General features: G+C 40.7%; 1 protein-coding gene across 1 annotated transcript; it reads left to right on the forward strand.

The window, feature by feature from the left end:
* The first annotated feature begins 1,938 nt into the window (after positions 1-1,938).
* On the forward strand, positions 1,939-16,731 carry SLITRK5 (SLIT and NTRK like family member 5). The gene is given in 4 exon segments (XM_050334168.1): positions 1,939-2,052; positions 3,474-3,568; positions 4,545-6,772; positions 6,775-16,731. Coding segments are annotated over 2 exon segments (2,877 nt in total). The 5' UTR covers positions 1,939-2,052; positions 3,474-3,568; positions 4,545-4,552; the 3' UTR covers positions 7,432-16,731.
* Positions 16,732-20,915: the final 4,184 nt, after the last annotated feature.

Raw genomic sequence — 20,915 nt, forward strand, 5'->3', positions numbered from 1 at the left:
ACTAAAAGTAGCACCTTGAAACTCCCTCTAAAGCCATTCAAAACCCTCCACTAAATTAATTGGTTTTGCATCAAAATGGGAATGTCAGTGATCCTTTAAGAATTTAAGTAAGTACTTTGTCCCACTGAAAAGATTTCCAAAGGCTTCTACAAGGTCAGGAAAATTACCTGGTCCATATTAAAAAAAATTTGTCTTTCATTCAAATACAAGATCTCGCTTATTTCAGGCCTAGGGAAAGAGGATTTGAGTCACACGCCTTTTATGTTTGCAAAGAAGAAAAATATGCCTTTTGGGGAAGGCTGAGCATTAAGAAAAAGATAATTCTTTACAATCATCTCTGGGTTTAGCATGTTAAGATGAGTTAACAGAGGTCTGCTGAAGATATACATGTACTGAAATCACACAACATTTACAGAACATTGTTCAGTGTCTAGAATCAGACAATAAAACCCACGAAGGCACAACCACATCTAGCATTACCTTTGAGTTAAAGCTCGATTCCAACCTCTGTACTGTGCACATGGGATGTACTCCATGTGTTCCTGTATGCATAACACTTATTCGACTTACGTACCGCAATCTATAGAGCCTACAGCAGTAATGAATACACAAATGTGACCATGTGTACATATTCGACCGTAAGTAATTAAATTACTTTTTCCTAATTTTTTTTTTTAATCAGCCAAACACGCAATTTGACGGAAAATAAAAACCGAAATCTAACCCGAAAAAATCCATCACGACTGCTAGCCAGCCAGTGCTGCCCTCTGTGTTCCAGAGCACACGGGATAAAGCCGGTGATCCCACCGGCAACAAGAGGAACGCGGCTCTCACGACGCCGCCTTCGTCGGGCACAGCCCGCGGAGCGGCCCCGCGCGGCCCATCCGCCGCCCTGCGCTGCCACCTGGCGGCGGCGGGAGGCGCCGCACCGCGCCGGGGCTGATGCCCGCGCCCGCCTGGAGCGCGACCGCGGGGAGCGGCCCGGGCGGGATGCAAGGCGGCCGCACAGTCGCTTAGTTTGCTGCGGCTGCACCCGCGCCCCGGCCCCCTCGGCGCCCCGGCCCCTCGGCGCCCCGGCTCCTCCGCGCCCCGCTGCTGGGGCGGGCAGAGGAGAAAACACAGACTGAACGGCCCCGGCACGCGCGCGCGCGTCTCCGGTTTCGCAGGATGCGCGTGGCGAAACCCGTCGCTTCGTTCCACCGCGACCACCCAATTCCCCGCGGTTTCCGCGAACGCAGCGTAGGCTCCTGCACAGCGAGCTCCCACGGCCGGGCCCCCGGCTCCCGCTACCCCCGCTGCTCCGCTCCAGCCGGCCGCGGCCAGCGAGCGCTGCGAGGAGGGCACGGGGCTGGCTGCGGACCACCGCCCCAGTGGGCTGGGGGCAGAGGGGGCGGTGTCCGCGGCGGCGGAACGCCGGGAAAGTTGGCCCGTGCTGGGGAAAGTGCGGAGGTGTGGCGGGGCGGGCGCCGCGCTCGTATCGGCATCTGTGTGCGCTGCGTGTGCCCGCGCCGTGCGTGCCCGTGCGGGCGGGGGGCGCGGCGCCCCAGGGCACCGGCGGCTGCTGCCGCCGCCGCCACCGCGCCGTCACCCGGGGACACCCGCCCCGGACCGCGGTCCCTTCCCTGCCGCCTGCCCGCGCCCCCGCTGCGCCCCCGCGCCGCCGCCCCGCCCCCGCTCCCCTCGCGCCGCCCTCCCACCGCGCGCAGCGGCGGCCGCACCGCACCGCACCGCGCCTCGCGCCGCCGGCCGCCCCCACCCCCGCTGGGCGGCCGCGCGCGCCGCAGCGCGCGTGCGTGGTGGGCGCGCCCCCGCGGCTGCCCGGGCACGCGCGAGCGCGCGTGTGTGTGTGTGTGTGAGTGGCGCGTGTGCGCGCCTGTGCGCGCGCCCCTGAGCGAGCGCCGTGTCTCGGCGCCGCCTGCGCGCGGGGGGAGCCCGCTCCGCTCCGCACCCACCGCCCCGGCCGCGCCGACACCGGCACCGACACCGACACCGCCGCGGGGAGGCTTCTTCATGGGCTGCCACCATGCTTGGGCCCTGGAGATTTCGGGCGAAGTAAGTACCGGGGTCGACTTTTTCTCTCGCTCCCTTTTCCCTCTTCTATTCCTCCCTTGCTCGCCCCCCGCACCCTTTCCCCGCCGGGTTTTAACTTGCTGTTGCTTTCCACCCCATCCCTCCCCCGCCCGCCTCGCCCCCGAAATCCACGTCTTCCAACTCGGGGTGCCGCTCAGTTGGGTGGCAGTGTCCGGCTGGGGTTGCTGGCTCGCTGCTGCTGTCGGCGGTACTGAAAGCTGCCTCCAGCCGGATATGCAGTGCGGTAAGCTAAGGGTTGAACTCTTCGGGGAAAAAAACCCACACACGCAAGAAAAATCCCGATGCAACCCCTTTCCTCTTCTCCCCTCCCCCACTGTGGCTCCCACCCCCACTTCCCCCATCCTCAATCTGAACCTCTGTAGGGAGCTGGCGAACAGCAGCACACAGTCACCACAGAGGGGTTTCCAGGGCGGGATTGCAACCTTGCATGTAGCCAGCTACAACTTTATTCTCTTTACCTCCCACCCCCTGCTTTTTTTTTTTTGAATTTTTTTTTTTTTTTTGTAAGAGAATGGGAGAAAGGAAGAGGGAAGGAAAATTGTATTTGCCTCCTTTTCTAACAATAATTTAATTAAAGTTGTAAAATTGCCTGGGAGTTTAACACTGACCGGCAGGTTTTTCAATGGCTTGTGTCTTCTTTTTCTTCTTTTCTACGAAGAACTGTTGGTTAATGGATGAATGGATCTGATCAAACTGAGAAAGAATATGCTAGATACATGCCTTTGAGTGAGATTTCTGATGCCTTTATGCAGTGAAGCCTTTTTGCTTTGAGTAATTCTGATCCAGTTGACGTCTGGTCAGAATTAGAGAGAGATTCACCGAGACTTCCGATTTCTTGCTGCATGACTGCCTTTGCTGCAAGTGCTAGATTTGCAGCCGTGAACCTGATGCCACAGGAGATGTCTTGCAGTACTGAGACTTCTCATTTTTTAGGATACCTTCCTCCAAATCAGAGTTGTGTCATGAGGATTGGAGCTCTGAGGTGGACTATAGAAAATGCAAACCTCCTCTAAGATCCCAGGATTTAAGCCTGATGATTTATTAGTCTTCCCTTACCGACACACAAAATGCATCTCTTTTCTCTATTCATATTGCTTTTAGACTAGTAGAAGAAAGACACAAGGAATCAGAAAGACTACAAGAAGGAAAGCAAAGGATTTGTTTCCAGCTAGGTGAAATTCAGGCATTAAATTACTGACGTAGGTCAATGGTAGGGTTTCCCTTCCACCCTCCTTGGCTTTTAATCAGCCTGGGTGTCTTCTCCCCTAAAGGATAAAGAGTACTGACAGCCATCGCTGCTTATAATCAGTAACTCTGATGCTTGGAGTGTTGGCAATGAGATATTTTCACGAGACCTATTTAGATCTCTCCACTTCTACCAGGCTAGTTTTGCAGAACATTGGGAATAAGCGCTATGTCAGATATGGATGAGACTCCGAAGATGATCTGCATGTTTTACATTTTTCACAAATTTTGGGTGAGTGGTTAAAATATTTCTTTTAAGAGTATGTGTGTATGTGTGTGTATGTGAGAGAGAACTAAAGACTTCTGCTTGAAATGAGCTCTGTTACATTGTGTATAACTTGAGGGGGGATCAAAAATCAATTAAAATTATTTGCTTGTGTAAAGATTACAAAATTTCTCTAATTGAAGAGAGCTGTTGAGTGCCCTGAAGTAGGAGGTTAACGTATTTAATCTCATTACAGAAGAATTCCTCCACAGAAGTCATCTGGGGGTGAGTGTGTGTGAGAATGTGTGTGTGTGTGTGTGCATGTCTGTGTGGGTGGGTGTGTGCTTTGTAAATGTATAGCTAGGAGTAAAAAACCTAACATAAAAGAGTTTTAAGAAATGTGTGATGGGGAGAATGTGTCAGTATTCTCTCTGTTGAATTAAGCTGCCGTTTTCAGCACTGAGCATTTGTCTTTGGATTCCTACCATGGTAGTTCCACCAACGGTTAAAAATCAAGGTAGAAGGAGGGGAAGACCTTGGTGCGCTGTTCACTGGGGAGGTTCTGAAGGGAAGGGGGAGCTGGGTAACAGGGGAGGTGGGAAACCTCGTAAAATGGTGTTCCTTTTCTCTTAAATTAGAAACGTGAAACTGAACTGACAGCCATTTTATGTATATTTATGGGGCTGGTCATGAAAAAAATCCAAGGAAGCATTGAAATGCACCCCACACAAACAGAACCAGAACAGTTCCTACTGTGACCTCACCGTTTTAAACACCGCAGGCATTTGACTCGCTAGGAGTTGCCTATCAACCCTTTAATCAATGCATGTCATCCAGTTTTCGGAAGTATGGGAATTAGAAGTGACAGGAGGTTTGTTTTTTTTGTTGATTAACAATCCATTCTCTACCCTATTGAAGACGTACATAAACTTTATTTCCATTTTAAATTTTACAGGGCTGTACTATTATGCTACTTTCTTTTTTTTTCTCCTTATCCTTACAGGAAATAAAATGTATGCTTGCTGCTCTACAGTAACTTTGGAACAGGACCTCAACAAAAAAATGCATATCTGGATGCTGCAGACGATCGCGTTTGCTTTAACATCGCTAGTCCTTTCGTGGGCAGAAAGCATCGAGTATTATGGGGAAATCTGTGATAATGCATGTCCTTGTGAGGAGAAGGACAGCATCTTAACAGTGAGCTGTGAAAACAGAGGGATCATCAGCCTTTTTGAGATCAGTCCACCAAGGTTCCCTGTCTACCATCTCTTGTTGTCTGGGAACCTTCTGAACAGGCTGTACCCAAACCAGTTTGTCAATTACACAGGGGCTTCGATTTTGCATCTGGGGAGCAATGACATACAAGACATCGAAACTGGGGCCTTTCGTGGTCTGAGAGGTTTAAGGAGGCTGCACTTGAACAATAACAAGTTGGAACTTCTACGGGATGACACCTTCCTTGGGCTAGAGAGTTTGGAATACCTACAGGTCGATTATAATTATATTAGCATCATTGAACCGAATGCCTTCAGCAAACTGCATTTGCTGCAGGTGCTGATTCTCAATGATAACCTCCTCTCCAGTTTGCCCAACAACCTTTTCCGTTTTGTGCCCTTAACTCACCTGGACCTGAGGGGTAACCGGCTGAAGCTGCTGCCCTATATGGGCCTCTTGCAGCATATGGATAAAGTGGTGGAGCTGCAGCTGGAGGAAAATCCCTGGAATTGCTCTTGTGAGTTGATTGCTCTAAAGGATTGGCTGGACAGTATCTCATACTCTGCTCTGGTGGGAGATGTAGTTTGTGAGACCCCTTTCCGCTTACATGGTCGAGACTTGGATGAAGTCTCCAAGCAGGAGCTTTGCCCCAGGAGGCTCATCTCTGATTATGAAATGAGACCTCAGACACCACTGAGCACCACAGGGTATTTCCACACAACCCCAGCCTCGGTCAACTCCGTGGCTACTTCTTCTTCAGCTGTTTACAAATCTCCCTTGAAGCCCCCCAAAGGGACCCGCCAACCCAACAAGCCAAGGGTGCGCCCCACCTCCCGCTTGCCCTCAAAAGACCTGGGATACAGCAACTATGGCCCCAGCATTGCCTACCAGACCAAATCCCCGGTGCCTTTGGAGTGCCCCACTGCCTGCACTTGCAACCTGCAGATTTCTGACCTGGGCCTCAATGTCAATTGTCAGGAGAGGAAGATTGAGAGCATTTCTGAACTGCAGCCCAAACCCTATAATCCTAAGAAGATGTATCTGACGGAAAACTACATTGCGCTGGTCCGCAGGGCAGATTTTGTGGATGCCACTGGGCTGGATTTGCTGCATCTGGGCAATAATCGGATCTCGGTCATTCAGGACCGGGCTTTTGGGGATTTAACTAATTTGCGAAGGCTGTACCTGAATGGGAACCGGATCGAGCGGCTCAGCCCAGAGCTCTTCTATGGGCTGCAAAGCCTGCAGTACCTCTTCCTGCAGTACAATGTCATCCGGGAGATAGAGGCAGGCACCTTTGAATCTGTCCCCAACCTTCAGCTCTTGTTTTTGAATAACAATCTGCTGAGGTCTTTGCCAGGGAACATTTTTTCTGGTCTCTCTCTCTACAGGCTGAGCCTGCGGAGCAACCACTTCTCCTACCTGCCAGTGAGCGGGGTGCTGGACCAGCTGAAATCCCTGCTGCAGATCGACCTGCACGAGAACCCTTGGGACTGCACCTGCGACGTGGTGGGCATGAAGCTGTGGCTGGAGCAGCTCAACACCGGTGTCCTGGTGGACCAGGTTATCTGCGAGTCCCCTAAGAAGTTTGCCCAGAGCGACATGCGGGCCGTCCGGGCGGAGCTGCTGTGCCCCGACTACTCGGATATCGTCGTCTCCACGCCCACGCCGTCCCCGGGCCAGCTGCCGGCCAGGACCACCCCCTCCTCCTCCACCGTGCGCCTCAATGGCACGGCGGCGGCGGGCGGCTCGGCGTCCGCGGGCGGCGCCGGCGGCGGCAGCTCCTCGGTGCCGCTCTCGGTGCTGATCCTCAGCCTGCTTCTGGTCTTCATCATGTCCGTCTTCGTGGCGGCAGGGCTCTTCGTCCTGGTGATGAAGCGGCGCAAGAAGGGCCAGGGCGACCACGCCAGCGCCAACAACTCCGACGTGAGCTCCTTCAACATGCAGTACAGCGTCTACAGCGGCGGCCACCACCACCACCACCACCCGCACCTGCAGCAGCACCCGCCCCACCGCGGCGGCGGGGCGGCGGCGGCGGGGGCGCGGCGCTGCCCAAGGTGAAGACCCCCGCCGGCCACGTCTACGAGTACATCCCGCACCCCCTGGGCCACATGTGCAAAAACCCCATCTACCGCTCCCGGGAGGGCAACTCGGGCGAGGATTACAAAGACCTTCACGAGCTCAAGGTCACCTACAGCAGCCACCCCCTGTCGCCCGGGGGGGGCGCGCCGCCGCCCCCGCCGCCCCCACCGCCGCCGGCGCCCGGCGGGGAGGACGCGCCCGGGCGCAGCCCCGCGTACAGCGTGAGCACCATCGAGCCGCGGGAGGAGCTGCTCTCCCCGGTGCAAGACGCCGATCGCTTTTACAGGGGCATTTTGGAGCCCGACAAACACTCCTCCTCCACGCTGGGCACTCCCAGCTCCACCCTCCCCGACTACCCCAAGCTCCCCGCCGCCTACACCTACTCCCCTAACTATGACCTTAGGCGTGCCCACCAGTACTTGCACCCGGGGCCGGGGGACAGCAGGCTCCGGGAGACGGTGCTTTACAGCCCCCCGAGTACTGTCTATGTAGAGCCCAACAGGAACGAGTACCTGGAGCTAAAAGCAAAACTAAACGCAGAGCCGGACTACCTCGAAGTGCTGGAAAAACAGACCACATTTAGCCAGTTCTGAGAAACAGCCCCCCTCCCCGTCCCCTCGCCAGTCTCAGCAGCTCCTTCTCTAGAGTATTTGTATTTAACAACCACACGCAAAACAAAGAAACGTAAATGCTGACCTCCCACCTCGCCCCCATCCTTTTTTCCCCCCTCTAATTCATTTTATTGTAGGGTGAAGTGCCTTGGCACAGGACTTTTCAGCTTCGGGGAATGATTCTGAAAGGGTGTGCTGTTCTGTTTAGTTTATTCTTTTTTCTTTTACTGTATTTGGAAGTCGGAAACCACCTGTTTTGTAAAATGGGCACAACACTGGCGTTGTGCGGGTGCCCACGTGTGCTTGGGGAAGGTGGCAGGAGGTTCTTGTCAGGTCATGTTCAGGTCACAAGTACAAAAGTCATGATCACTATTTTTTTTTTTTTTTTTTAACAGACATTGTTTATTTTGGGTTTATTTCTGGTTGAAGAGTACAGCGCACATTTTCCCCTTTTAGCCATGGGTGAGTCTAAATGGCTTTTTTGGAGAGATTAGCACACCCCGACTTTAATACAAGGTTTCCTTTTTATAAGGATGTGTTTGTATACTTTCTGGACTTTTGAATTCAAAAATATATTACGATCTTTAAAAGGATCACTGTAGATGTGGACAAATCATTAAAGAGTGCAGAGATATATGATCGATAACTGGTTAGTGAAAATAATTTATTGATGAAATATAAAAAAATATTTTATTGTAGCACCTATTTTTATATACACATTAGCATTTCTCTTTCCTTCACTATTTTAAGGCCTAATCCTGCAAATTCTTAACTCACTTGAGTATCTCTACTTGTGAAAGAAGTCCCAGCTTAGGCCTTCATCCTGCAGGCACTTAAGCACATGAACAACTTTACTAATGAGTGTGGTTTTCTAGACTCACTCATTGAGCAAAGTTAGTCAAAAGCCCAAAAAATTAGGATAGAGGATGCAGAACTATTCTTACAAGTAAAACTACTGGAATGTTTAAATGTTTTTCGTTTTGTTTGTTTGTTTTTTTTTAATTCAGGACGAGGTCCAAAGTCTCTGTATTCCTTTAAAGTATTGCACTACACTGAGAGCTTTTTTCCAAATCTGATGTAGAATCAAAAGGACCTTTTAAATCATTAGATATAATGCCAGTTATGACCAAATCTTAACAGACAATCTAAGACATGAAATCCAATCACAGTAGAAAAAAATCATGTTTCTATTTAAAAATGTACCTTTTAGCAACCTCCTGCTTAGGAGTATGGTTGGGCAAACTAGTGAGGGACATGTAGAAGGCATTCATTTTATCAAGAAAAAAAGTGTTTCATTTTTGATTTGTCAGTTTCAATTTCTTTTTCATTTTTTTCTTTTGTATTAGTTAACCAAAATATAATGATTTTGCAACTGTTGTAGCCAGTTTCTGATTGTTTAGTCAAGTACAATTGCACTTGTACAGATCCACATGTTTACTGGCATCCTGAAAGACCAAATGGTGGACTGTACACGTCTATATAAAATGTCTTTACCCCTTTGGGCAGCAGGCAATGGCAAGGATATTCATAAACACAGCATCACTGTAAGAGGGGACAACTGATGTCTCATATGTATCCCAGCACATGTGATTTTTTAATAGTTTCTGAATAAACACTTGGTAAATATTTCAAATGTAATATCCTGAAGTAATGAGTATCTGAACTTTAAAATTTCTTGCCAAAATAATCTGTTTTTACATTTGATTCTCTTTACTAGCAGTTATGGCTCATCAAAAAGATTTAATGTTTCTAGGCAAAACATAATGTGTTCTCTGTTTTCAAAATATGACGTGGTAATTACCAGCATATGTAACATGGGTCAGAAAGCAACACAGGTGATTCAACAATATATTGAATAGGATAGCTCACATTTTGTCTCCTTACTGAAGCGTTTAATATATGGAACAGGGTAAGTCATATTTCACATGTGGGGTTTTTTTCCTTCATTAGGTTATTAGATTTTATATTGTTTGCAGAGTTGTTCACTAGTAAATCTTTTATTGCAAAAGGGCTCTGTTATATTCTGCTTTTCTTACCCATGTACAATCTGTCACTTTCTGCAAAAACAAAGCTGGTATATAACTGGTCTGTTTGAATTCAAGATAAATGTTTTCTTGGCATGTGTTCTTCTCTCTATGCCACCCACATTGAGCAAAAGCAAAAAAAAAAAAAAAACCCAACAAAAAACAAACCAACCAGCAAGCATGACTGTATTTAGCTTGGACAGTTTAGTACGTGGAGTGCTATTTCAGTTTGAAATGCAGAGATGAGGAGTGTTCTTCTGTCACAAGAGACACAACACATGGCTATTCTGTTCACTACTCGCCATCTCCTGCAGACTTCTATTGACACTACTGAGAGATGTGTGTGTTATTGCCTGAGGTGCAGTTTTGGAGCCCTAATTTTCAATTACTGCCTTTATAACCATTGCTGAAACCAGTGGTCTGGTTCTCCCATTTAAACTCAGTAGAGGTACACTGTTGTTAAATGGGTATAAGTAAGAAAATTTTCAGCCTTGCTGACTGTGTCAGAGAGAAGTTAGCTTAGTAGGGATTGAATGAGAAGTTCCTGCAAACTTTGTCTGTTCATATGCATATATATCTTTTCTGTGAGATTCTAAATTCATAAACATGAGTTTGTATAGGTGTCAATACAAACATAGGATTAGGTCCTTAATGTGAAAGGTACATTTTGCATGGCATGCTGCCACAAAGAGGCAGCATCCACAAATGAGTAAATGAGCAGGAATTGCCTTGGATTTGTGATAGTTGAAAGAAATGTCTTGGCTTTCTGTTTATGCTTACATTCTGATGTTGCCATTTCTGAGGTTAGTATTACTGCTGCTTCCATGTGTTCCACATGCGTTTAATATTTGGTAATGAAGAATTTTTCTAATGGTCTACACTACAATCAGAACAATGAATTTAAATCTTTTCAGCTTCCTGTCTTCAGTAGAAAGAAAATATTATTGCTTCCGTTACTGTAGAGAGAACTTAAATTACATCAGTTACTGACAGAGAGTGCATTCCTGAAGATAAACCCTTGGAAAAGGATACAGAGTGAAAAATAATATTCTTTAGTCTGTTAACATCCTGAAGCGTATCTGAAAGGGCTATTTGTGAATGAGGACTTCAATGGAAGTAGAAATTCCCATGCAGTGGCTACAAGGATATATCCTCTTTGTATAAATATTGTAAGGAAGAGTAGACATAGGTAATAGGAATAGACATAGACAAAGGGAGACATGCCTCTGATTTGAAAATAGGATAATTTGTTTGAAGAAAAAATGTTTATGTAGGAGTATGACCTTTGTTTTGTTAGCAAGATCAGTGAAACCTTCTGCATGATGATCTGCTGAGTTAGTGCTGACCAAAGGAGTAATACTGCAGGACAAAAAAATCGACACTATTTTGAGAATTCTGTATATTATTTTAGGTTGGTTAGGTTGGTAATTAAAGTGGTTTAGATTGGTAATTAAAGTGACTTTCCCCCTCTTTATTTTTGTGTCCTGTGACAAGTAATATTGAGTGTGCTGAATCACTCATGGCCTCACATTTTATTTCCAAAGTGCATGAAATTCTGTGATAAAAGAACAAAAAAAGGTGGAAGAGAATCCTGTTTTCTCAGTGTAATTACTGGAAAAAACCCATACATTCTTACCAGGTAAAAGAAATATTTTTTACTTTTTTTTCCCATATCAAGCCAATTCAGTGTCTTAAATACAAAAGGTGAGTTTCCTCTTTCCTCTTCCTCTTCCTTTGCCTTAGTTCTTCCTTTCCCTTTCCTCTTCCTTTCCCTTTCCTCTTCCTTTCCCTTTCCTCTTCCTTTCCTTTTCCCTTTCCCAAAGCTTCCCAAACCTTCCCTTCCTTCTTCCCCTTTCCCCTCCCTTCCCTCTTCCTCTTTACCCTTCCTCTTTTGCTTTCCCCTTTCTTCTTCCCTTTTTCCCTTCCCCTTTCCCCCTTCCCTTTCCCCTTTCCCATTTCCTCTTCCCTTTCCCCTTCCCCTTCCTCATCCCCTTTCCCTCCCATCCCTCCCCTCTCTTCTCCTTCAACTACTTAATCCCAGAAGATATACCCTATAATTCATAGGCATTCTTACACACTTCTTGAAACACCAGATGTTATGTATCAATTAAAAGTCTGACATAAATGGATCTTCCACTTCTATGGTTCTAAGCCCCAAATTTTTACAATTTTTTTAATATCTACCTTCTACTCTTTTAATGGTCACTTAATGTTGTGAAAAAATGTTCAATTGATTCTGTATACTGCAGTATTTAGTTTCTGAATGTTTTCCTGTGTTTTAGTTTTTATAAAGCATATATCTTAAGAGCATTCTTTTTAGGAAACAGATACAGTGGTACTTTTATCACATAATAAGTTAATTATTAAAGTAATATGAAAAATGGTAAAATATCATAAAAAAGAACTTATGACCCATGGTAAACACATTTCAGAAGATATGTATGGAAAGGCAAGAATAGCTAATTGTAGTTGTTGGAAAATATGAAGACAAGATCCTGATTCTGTACGTTCTGTAGACCTGTGTTTAGCTGGAGCTAAAATGTCTGACCAGCATGTTGTTTCTTACAGAAACTTGAGTCTGTTTAATGCATATGGTTCCCTCTCAGGGGGCAGAGTCCATTAAAGCACTATATCCTGAAGGACAGGGTAAACAAGAGCTCCTTCATTTTTAGAGGGCAGGTTCTTTATATTGCTCAGTGTCTCCAGGGAACCTGAATAGCCTTTCATTTGGTTAAAGACTGGCATACTGAAATGCAGCATCTCCAAACCAGAGAAGGAGGCTGAAATTTTTTGCTGTCTTATGCAGAACTGAGAACACGACTGATACTACTGGTATTAAACAAGAAAAATGGGGAGAGAAGGGAGAGTGAATGGCAGACACAATTTCATAGCTGTCAACCTTCAAACAGTCTCCGCATTTCTATTGATTATTTCATTGTAGGGAACTTGTACCTCCTTTCTGCAGCATCCACTTAACTCTGGAAAATGTAGAACCTCAAGCTAAGTAGTGACATGAGGATGGAGGAGTAGATGAATGAGGTGTTTCTGTGAGAGAAGAGGGCAGGATAGCAGCCTTCTGAATGGGGCAGCCATATTATTTGTTTTTCCCAACCTTTCTGAGAAGCTTTGCAATGTGCTCTAATGAAATGAAGGCACATAGATCTCCTTCCAGTTCATCAATACTGCCTTGCAGATTTGTGTTTATCCATCTGTGTGTAAATACTATCCTAATATCACAAGTCTTTACAGTGTTTTTTTTTCCCTGTTCATTATTCAGCTACGTTTCAGAGTAGCTAGCAGTATGATGATACTCCAGAAATGCTAAGCACAGTTATGCTTTAGAGTAATTGTTTATTCTTAAAACACTGAACAGAACAGAGTTAGGACACAAAAAAAGAGGCACATTTAGGTACTAGGAACAAGAGGCAGTTAACTGAATAGTCAAAGAAGTAAAGTGTAATGAAGTTTGTAATTAAATGGCTATCAAATTAACTATTTAACTTACAGCTAATAGGCCACATTTTGCTTCTTGTTGTGTAAGTATAAAACTGGATTCCATTGACTTAAGGAAGTTACAAAACATTTACCTTGCTCTTATGAGTTTGGCTTTTTGTCATTGAAATAAGCCATTCTCTTAGTATTTCTCTTTTGTAAAGTGAAAAATTTGAATACAGTAATGATAAACATTTTGTAGTTCTGCTACGTATTCAAAAAATTAATCATGTCTATTTCCAATCTGCTGACAAATTAACTGAACATTGCTGTAGTATAGCACTGTAAAATTTGTCTTGGACCCATATTGTCCTGATTATATGGGAAGTCCATATAATCGACATGTATAGATATGGTTCTTCAGAATGATGGACTTTATGAACAGACAGTATACCTCTATTTATTTCTGTGGACTTGGTCCTAAACCCTTGAATTAGATTAAATACCAATTAATAAAAATTATAACCTTTGTGGTGTTTTTGCCATGGAAGATGCAACTACTTTTACTGCAATTTTTGCAGTCTTATGTTTACAGTATTTTTAAATTTTACAGTAAACTATACACCATGTCAAACATAAATGATTTTTTCTGGTTGGATACGTGATTACTGTTGTATATCATGACATGGTTCTGGGTGACCTTTGGAAAAGGTCTAGAGTGGGATAAGATAAAAGGTTGAAATAATACTTGTCTAGTTCAGTATTTCATGTAATAAAACATTTTCTTCTCATGATTTCAACAGTATATCTGATTATGTGAACATTAGGTTATTGAAACCTTATGGTAATTTTGTACCAATACTGTGGCAAAATGTTTTTATTTGAGGAAGGGGTCAAACAATTAGATTGCTTTTGTGACAGACATCATATCAACTTTATTCAGAAATGCTTAGAGTAAAAGTACTAAATTAGATTCTTAAAATAAAACTTGGGAGGTGACAATGTGGTACAGTTTTTGAATTTCTTAAAAGAGTGTTTAATTACCAAGTAGATTATTATTTTAACCATCTGTAATTTTTTACCATCTGTATTTTAAAAAAGAATTATGTATTTGTGTGTGTATATGTGTGGAACTGTATGTGTACATATATATAAGTATGCAAATATATATGTATGCATACACTTTATCTATATTTCTTTAATTAACATTGTCTTTACTGTGATGTAAGAATATTTCCATGTGAGTTTTGAAAGCATTTAGGTTTGTAATGAAACAAAAGTTCTTCATATAGCACATGTAGTTTATAAATGTTATATCCACAGTCACCAGAAAGTCAGTCTAGTCCTACAACATTTCAACTTTAATAGTATAGTAATATAAATTTGGGGTTGGAGTTGCTAGGAGCAGAAGTTCAGCTTAAATGCAGTTTGCAACTAGCTGAATATGCATTGGGGGACATTAATATACCTGTATTTTAAGCCTCTACCTTCTACATTTCATGTACTATCACGTGACCAAACTGGCCTGAACTTAACTTTGCTGTAACTTCATTCCCGTAGCAATTATTTTGTCCAGTCAAATGGATAAATAGACACGTACCAAATGTATTTATGAGTATGACAACAGTTCTTACAAAGGTCTGACTATCAGATATCTGAATTTAGTTTTAAAATTCTGAATTCATAACTGCGTTTAATATGCAGTCATTACTACGTGACAAAGATTTGTTCTCTTTCTAAATGCTGAACTTAGGTGGACTGATCAGGTTTTTAGTTTCAGCTATAATAAAGCTGGTAGTCCCGATGGTGGTTGCTTTCTGCTTAAAATTAAAGCAGTGTTGTTCACAGCATTGGTACTCTTCAGCCACGATACAATTTTATAATTGTAATTTTTTTAAAATATGGAAAATTAAACATTTTAAAAGCATTTTCAGGCTGGCAGTTTGCTAAGATGAATCGCATCTATCATTAATTTTGTCTAAAATTTATTAATAATCCAATTAAAAATAGTTTTGACATAATTTTTTTAAGTCATTCATACAAGTCTTTATAAATGATGTAATTATGTGGTTGCATGAGTTTATGTGTAGATACATACAGTACTGCACATTCAGTTAGGTGGTTATTTGGTTACTTATAGCAAACCCAAAAGTATAGGTTACAATATGCTTCACATTAAGCTCAAAATTCAAGAATATGTCCATTTTTCTGTTTGCAAATTTATAAGAAATGCCTACATTGACATCAAAGAAATTGAACCACATACGTTCAAAGAATTAATATTCTGCTGAATCATTTATTCTTAAATATAAATATCTTCCTTTAGTGATGATGAAAAGTGCATCAAAGGAAAAATTGGCTAATCAGTGTATTTGATGTTTTTGAAGTGAATGAAAATCCTGCAATTGATTTTGTTTTTTTGAAAGTATAGAATGTCTTTACACTTTATATTTTTTTCTCTTCCTGTTGGAGACTGTTTATTAGCATAAGGAAAATCCCTGCTGCAGAGGTGTTTCAAATCTCAAATGGCAATAACATGTCTATTGGTTACAGCTTTGGCTGTTTCTTAAGGTTGTTTTATTTTTTCAGTGATTAAATTATGCTTGGTCTTTTAAGGGTGGATATTTTTGTTTATTCCATCCAAACATAGCATGCAATGTAGTCAATACTGGTCATGGAAATGATTTAAAAACACTACATATTGATGGCTTCTTAAAGTTTATAACATTAATGTTTAAAAACATTCTAACTCTTTGAAATGGAGTTAACAGTGACACATTTTCTGTTTTAATTTTCTATTTCCTTGTCATTCTTCTTTTCCTACACATTACTGAATCATACTGCCTGCCTTTGCTTTGAAGGCTGCTTTTTATTTTATTTTGAGTACAGAGCAGGGATCTAAGCTATTGTTCTTCAATGTGTTTATTTCTGTTAAAGAAAAATATTGTAGTCTTTTAGATAGCTCTTGATTTTCTGAGCAGAATCACATGGTGTACATCTCTCCCCTCCATCTTTCTCCATTCTTTCACTGTGAGGCAGTGAAGAGGTATGTTTGATTTTGTAGCTCTGATAGCTGATGTAAAACCTTAAGTAAAATCCTCATCAATGTCAAAGGGAATTATGTTTTAGGTAGGGATTTTTTAAAAAGTTCTGTCTATAACATCATTCATGTAAACTTGTAACACAAATACCTACTCACATAAACATGCAATTATATATATGTGAGTCTGGAGCACCACACAGTAAAAAATTTTATTTTTTAGTGGATAATTTTTTTAAATGAACCTTGTCTTAAAAAGAGGAACTGTCTTATAATTAGGTAGTGCTTATATAATGAAGCTTTTCATCATAGTAATTTGAATGGTAAAATGAACTCATTATTGACAATTTCTGATCAGGTTTGAAGTGGTCGGTTTTTTTCCTTTTTGGCATGACTGGTAATAGCTACCAGCAAATAAGTGGCAACATACCATAATATGTTGAACAGTAGGATCTGTTAGGTTTATTGTGCAATAAATTACTCAAATTGTAGAAGTCTACTAATGCGTATTGTACTAACTGGTATGTTAATTCTTCCTTAAGAATACTTTTTTCTAAAGAATAAGAAGCTGCTACTCTTTTGAGAAAAGTTTTTATATAAATACAAACAGTGGTTAAGATAATGGTTCTAAATTCACCAATTTTTAGAAATATGATTGAATGTATTTATGATGGTTAATATTTTTTCATCCATACATAATTTTACGATGAATGTGTTCAATAATTTTCGGTATATTTTATATACTGAATACTGACTGTAATTAAATATTTCTTAGGAGCTGTTGAATTACTAAAAGTTTTGTTAGATTTGGTTAGGATCAGAACTATAATTGTGGAAAAAAAAAAACCCGTCTCATCAATTTGTCTTCATGCTAATTATCTTGTGAAAAATTGTCCAAAGAACTCAGATTTAATTTTTTTATGTCAAAATGTGTATTAATTTTACCTCACACTCTGTTTAAATGTTTGAGAATTACTAACTGCTCTATATAATCATCTATGGTGAAATAACAAAAATTCCCAGCTTTGGCCTGATGAATACTATGTAATTTCAATTTACAGTTACATAGTGAAACTGTTTTCCTTTATGTTTGTCTTATACTTAAGTACCCTTACCTGCAGCTTTGTGTGTTGATGTAAGGCCTCACAGATGTTCATTTAGTTATTAAAACTCAATATTATTTTACAACCCTAAGAGAAAGACAATTTAACACAACCAGGAAGACAAAATTTCCAAGGTAGATTTTGGTTCTCTGACTACTTCCACATGTGGATAATTTGATTGATCAGAGTAGTCTTCACCAGGTTCAGTCAGAATTTTTTGTGTAATGTAGCTTTATGTATGAAGTTTGAATTTACATATATGTCTAACACATACAGGCTTACTTCAATCCTTAGTCTGAGTTCTGATTTGTCAGATGGAGAAAGGTGTGTTTCTGAACATATTAGGATAATGTTACTGTTACCAAAGTATTTTCTTTGTCTTGAAAGAGTATTTTTTGATATTAATCATGTAGACCATATACAATTAGGTGTGTGTATCAGAGAGCATTTTGATATATTCAGAAACACCTGAGGACCTTGAAATCTAAAACTGGTTCAGTTTCTGAAATGCTTCATTTTTGTTTCCTATATATTGTTTTCAGTCAAAGGTTGCTGGCTTGAAAAGGTTACTCCTCATAGTGTTTAAGCTGAGTGGCAGAAAGGTACCGCTACGGTTAAATTAATATTTTTATTTATTCAGAGTTTGGAACTGTAAAGCCATATATAGAATATCAGTTCTTATAGGTTCTGAATGTCTTCATTTTGTCTTGTCTTCTAAAACAAGGCTTAGGCTGTTTTTTTTTTTTTTTTATTAGAATAGGTATTGCAGGATTTGAATTAAATATAAAGATGGTAAATAACTGTCATTCAAACTCTTCAATAAGAATTGTTGTTTTTATTGTTGTTTTTCTTCTCAAGCTCAGAAAAATCAGGTCGTGTTTATTTTTGGGACTCACAGGGTTTTTAGGAGGTGAGTGAACAATTGCTAAGAGGCCTTTCCCCTCTCTATGTTACAGCAAGTTAAATGACCACAGTGATTAAATTGGAGCCCTTTTTAGTGAATTCATATTTGGGAATATGGTCAATATATTTATTTCTGCATTTTAATACCAAAAAGATTAACATCGTCAAAATTGTTTATTAATACTGAGAAGGAGTTAGTTATTCTCAGGGCAGAGACTCTGAAAGCAAATGTTCTTGTTACCAGAAGTTAAATCAATGATTTTAATTTAACTGTCCAGATGAAGAGATGCAAAAGTAAAAGTATACAGAACATAGAGTATTTAATACTTAGAATATTACTAAATTTTAAATTTGTAAGCATCCCTTTCAGATATGTACAGCCTTTCATCCCTTCTTAGGAGATTCTTAAAGGATGTTTTAGCTATAATTAGGGCAGCACAGTCAGAAGAGAGGTAGGTATTTTAATCTATCTTATTTTATATAATCGTAGAAAAAATTCATTTTGGTTGGCTTTTTTTTAGTTTTTTCATTACACAGGCATCAAAATTCTTCGTGTTGAATTTGGAAATTATGATGTCACAAAATGTCTCAGAGCCTGGGCAAATAATAATTCATTAGCAGCATTAAAATTGCTACAGCAAACTGAAATTTGAAATTAAGATACAATGTTCTGTGACCATGGGAGATATTTGTGAGCGTGCTTTGTTGACAACTAATTGATAATTATGGTGTGTATTCTTCTAACACCTTTCTTCCCAAAGGATCCTAAAGTGCCTTACAAAATTAGGGCCTGTTCCTACCCTGATTGAAGTCAATGGGAGCACTGCCAATGGGAACAGCACTGGGCACTTAAGAAGCTAATAAAAGCTGCATTCAAACATTACTTCTGCCACTGAAATGTGAAACTGTTCAACTTACACAGCAATACTCCCAGTGGTTTGAGACAGGAAGTGAATATTATCATATACAGCTTTCAAATTTTAAAAAGGAAGTATGATTTTAGAGGGGTACATGGTACAAATTAATACTAGTGTTAATATCACAGGCTTTGTTAAAATTTCTTTGAGTCTTCATCCAAACATGTTATTTGTATTTTTTCAGAAGACTTGAACATTAGTTCCAGCAGATGTAATGAATGATACCTTTTTCATTATTCATATGTTGTATACACATATTTTGGAGATCAGATTTGCGTGGGCTTGGTACAATAATTAAAATAATTTCAGAAAAATATAAGATGGAAATACTAGAAATCTTCTATATTAATTGTATCTTTCTACTGATCAGTTTTTAATGTCTACTGGAGAAAGCCTAATATTACAATCAGTATTTTGCGTATATTTCCCTATTTGTTCACTTTACATATTGAGCTGATTGCTGTGATATGTGAAGGACAGGATTTGATGATTGTATATTTGAAATGTGAGTTGAAAACAAGCATTATACCATGTAATCTGATATTTTTCTTTATTTTTTAATACGGAGGCCTTTCATATAAAAATTTTGCCAGCTACAAAAACACTAAGCAGCATGCATAGATGCAAACAAAACAAAACAAAACCACAAAACCAAAAACTAATTCAGATATTTGTTTCTCACTCTGCATTTTTTACTCAACCATTTATACTGGTGAATGAGGAAATAAATTATTTAGCATTTAAAAACTATTACAATTTAACAAGTGAAAGAGGAAAACTTAGCTGTTGGACTGTTTTGTTTGTCTCTAGGTAGATACTTTAAGATGGGACTGAAAAATAAGCAGCTCCAAGAATAACTAACCATCACAACAAGCTGTCTAGTTGAATATGTGGCAACTGAAGTCTTTGAATCAGATGAATATACATGCTGTATATTCAAAAAGAAGTTTTGAGATTATAGGGATAAATAAATTCAACAGTAGTCTTACTGAATCTCATTGAACAAATATTTACTAAATCTGCTGGCAAAATCGCAGAAAAAAAACCCCAACAAAAACAACAACAAAAGAACCACCCCAAAACCAAACTGAAAAACAGATGTAATGCAATTTTTTTACTAATACTCTCCTTTTTGTACAGTACACGGATAAAATATTTACAGTGTAATTGAATAACCTGGGTCATCCATGGACAGAAGGTAGTTCATAAAAGGGGTTTTCAGAGAAATAACAGCATTTGTATGCATCTGTTACATAGATGTGACTTTCAAGTAGTTTTGAATATGGAGAGGAAGGCACTCGGAACTTAATTGTTCAGTAGATCTAAATGTCTTCATCTACTAGAAACACAGTATTTTACAACCTTTTCTAACAATAAGAACCTTGAAATATACAAATTACTAAATCTATGCTGAGTGAACAAGCGCCATGTTTTCTTACGTTTCTGGCTAGAAAACTCACATCTTCTCCAATAAGAATTTAACAGAAGTAAAAATAATTCAACATAGATATTCCAGAAAGATACAGGCTGATACGGACAACAATCACTGAAGTTAACAGCCAATTCTTTCCATTTTTTTTCATGTGTGTTTTCTGTAAAAGTATTACATTCTTAATACTTTTAAAAAAGTCATTATTATGTCATAAACATAGGTTATAATAAAATATATTGAGGTTGATATTGCACTGTCTCTTTTAGGCCTGCACAGGCAAAAGCAAGAAAAGAGTAATTATGCATGTGCTGATGACAGGCCAGGAGGAATTTAGCACTTCAGTCAAAAAAATAGGATTAGATTTTATCCTAAGGATAGGATTAGTGTGTGATCTCATGGTCACTTAATAGGTTTCCTGTTAGATCTTCCCTAAAGCCTTTTTTTACAGTCCTTAGCCAGGCAAAACACCAAAAGAAATCAGTACACTTTTGCTTGGCAAAGAAGTTTTCAATTCTACTTTAGACTTCAAATTATTTAATACATACATATAATAAATAAAGGGCTAAATGACAGTTATTAAAAAAAAAAAAAAAAAAGAAAAAGATGAAGTTTCAT

Source organism: Myiozetetes cayanensis, unplaced genomic scaffold, assembly GCF_022539395.1.
Source record: "Myiozetetes cayanensis isolate MyiCay16 unplaced genomic scaffold, myiCay2020 scf5-8, whole genome shotgun sequence".
Classification (NCBI taxonomy): Eukaryota; Metazoa; Chordata; class Aves; order Passeriformes; family Tyrannidae; genus Myiozetetes; species Myiozetetes cayanensis.